Source organism: Corapipo altera, unplaced genomic scaffold (genome assembly GCF_003945725.1).
Source record: "Corapipo altera isolate COAL_440 unplaced genomic scaffold, ASM394572v1 55770, whole genome shotgun sequence".
NCBI lineage: Eukaryota > Metazoa > Chordata > Aves > Passeriformes > Pipridae > Corapipo > Corapipo altera.
Window position 1 is genome coordinate 59 of NW_020888181.1, and position 2,593 is coordinate 2,651.

Genomic DNA, 2,593 nt, shown 5'->3' on the forward strand with positions numbered 1-2,593 from the left:
CAGGATGTGTCCCCAAAGGATCACAGGGTCTGGAGGTGTCCCCAGGAACAGAAGGTGTCCCCAAGGGGCCACAAGGACAGGAGGTGTCCCCAGGGACAGGAGGTGTCCCCAAGGGATCACATGGTCCAGAAGTGTCTCTGAGGGTCCCCAGAGTCTAGAGATGTCCCCAAGGGGCCACAAGGACAGGATGTGTCCCCAAAGGATCACAGGGTCTGGAGGTGTCCCCAGGAACAGGAGGTGTCCCCAAGAGGCCACAAGGACAGGAGGTGTCCCCAGGGACAGGATGTGTCCCCAAGGGGCCAAAGGACCAGGAGTGTCCCCAAGGGGCTACAGGGATAGAATGTGTCCCCAGGGACAGGAGGTGTCCCCAAAGGATCACAGGGACCAGGAGTGTCCCCCAGGAGCCACAAGGTCAGGATGTGTCCCTGGGTGCCACCTTTGGGGAACCTCACGAGGACCCTGTTGAGCTTCACCAGGGACCCCAGAACTGCCTCCCCCGACCCCAGTTCTGAGTCCCAGGTGAGACTCCACCTTGGAGCTTCACCAGGGACCCCAGAAATCCCTCCCCAACCCCGAGCCCCAGGTGAGACTCCACCTCAGAGCTTCACCAGGGACCCCAGAACTGCTTCCCCCAACCCCAATTCTGAGCCCCAGGTGAGACTCCACCTCGGAGCTTCATCAGGGACCCCAGAAATCCCTCCCCAACCCCAATTCTGAACCCCAGGTGAGACTCCATCTCGGAGCTTCACCAGGGACCCCAGAAATCCTTCCCCAACCCCAATTCTGAGCCCCAGGTGAGACTCCACCTCAGAGCTTCACCAGGGACCCCAGATCCCCCTTCCTGACCCCAATTCTGAGACTCCACCTCGGAGCTTCACCAGGGACCCCAGAACCGCCCCCGGGTGCCGGGGGGGTCCGTAGCCCACCTGGGTGGAGCCGTAGCCGCCCCCGAAGTAGTTCTGCTGGGCGAGCCAGCGCACCACGGGCCCCGCCAGCTCCGGCTTCTTCATGTGCAGCAGGGCCAGCAGCGCGTAGGACGTGCCCTCGATGTTGTAGGTCCGGGCGTTCCGCTCCTCCCAGCTCTGCCCACCTGGGGGGGACGGGGGGCCCTCAGCACCTCCCCGGCGCCAGGGACCCCAAAAACACCTCCCCATAGCCGGGGAACCCAAAACCATCTCTCCGAAGCCAGGGACCCCAAAAACACCTCCCTGGCACCAGGGATCCCAGAACCATCTTCTTCCACACCGGGGACCCCAAAAACACCTCCCCAGTGCCAGGGACCCCACAAAAACCTCCTCCCACATCAGGGACCCCAAAAACACCTCCCTGATGCCTGGGACCCCACAAACACCTCACCAGTGCCAGGGACCCCAAAAAACAACCGCCCCCCAGCACCAGGGGCCCCATAAACGCCTCTCCAGCACCAGGGACCCCAAAAATATTTCCCTCGCACCAGGGACCCCAAAAACACCTCCCCAGTGCCAGGGACTCCACAAAAACCTCCTCCCACATCAGGGACCCCAAAAACACCTCCCTGGCGCCAGGGACCCCACAAACACCTCACCAGTGTCAGGGACGCCACAAACACCTCTCCAGCACCAGGGATCCCAAAACCACCTCCCTGGCACCAGGGACCCCCAAAAAACCTCCCTGGGGCCAGGGACCCCCAAAACACCTCCCCACAGCCAAGGAACCCAAAAACATCTCTCAGATGCCTGGGACCTCAAAAACACCCTGCCCATAGCCAGGGAACCCATAAACACCTCCCCATAGCCAGGGACCCCAAAAACACCTCCCTGGCACCAGGGACCCCCAAAAAACCTCTCCAGCACCAGGGACCCCACAAACACCTCCCACCACCCCAAATTTGGCTCCCGAAGGGCCTGAATTGAGACATCACCTTTGGAGAACTTCATGAGGACCTTCTCACTCTTGAGTTTCACCAGGGACCCCAGAACCGCCCCAAGTACCCCAAAACCACCTCCACCACACCCCAGGGCCCCAGAACCACCTCCTCCCATCCCTGGGACCCCACAAACACCTTCCTCTGCCCTAAATTTGACTCCTGAAGGGCCCAAATGGAGGCGTCACCTTTGGAGAACTTCATGAGGACCTTCTCGCTCTTGAGCTTGCCGGCCAGGGCCAGCGCGTAGGAGCTCAGGGCCACCGTGTAGGGCCGGGCCAGCTGCTCGTAGCGCCGGCCCAGGAACTCGGCGGCCTTGTTGATGCTCCAGTCCAGGTTCTGGGCAGGGGGGACACACGGTTGGGGTCCTCAGGTGGCCCCGACCAGGTGTGGGGGGGGGGGCCGGGGAGGGTCACCTGAGGGGGTCACTCACGTTCACGTGGTCCTTGCAGATCTCCCGGGCCTCCTCCAGCGCCACGAGGACGAAGGCGGTGAGGGACACCTCGGGCTCGGCCCCCTTGTAACCCCCCTGTGGGGTGGGACATGGGACATGGGACAGGGGACACACCTCAGCATCGGGGGGGGCCCAGCAGGACCTGTCCCTGTTCCCTCCGTGTCCCTTGATGTCCTCAATGTCCTCCCCGTCCCCTCCCTGTCCCCAATGTCCTCCCTGTCCCCTGATGTCCTCAA

The 2,593-nt window shown here is 62.6% G+C and overlaps 1 protein-coding gene across 1 annotated transcript; it reads right to left on the reverse strand.

Moving 5' to 3' along the window:
- Positions 1–800: 800 nt before the first annotated feature.
- Positions 801–2,555, reverse strand: LOC113941886 (A.superbus venom factor 1-like; the record flags this gene model as incomplete). Its single annotated transcript, XM_027633022.1, has 3 exons — positions 801–1,090; positions 2,092–2,242; positions 2,337–2,555. Coding segments are annotated over 3 exons (645 nt in total), but the record flags the coding sequence as incomplete, so codon positions are not given.
- Between the last annotated feature and the right edge of the window lie 38 nt (positions 2,556–2,593).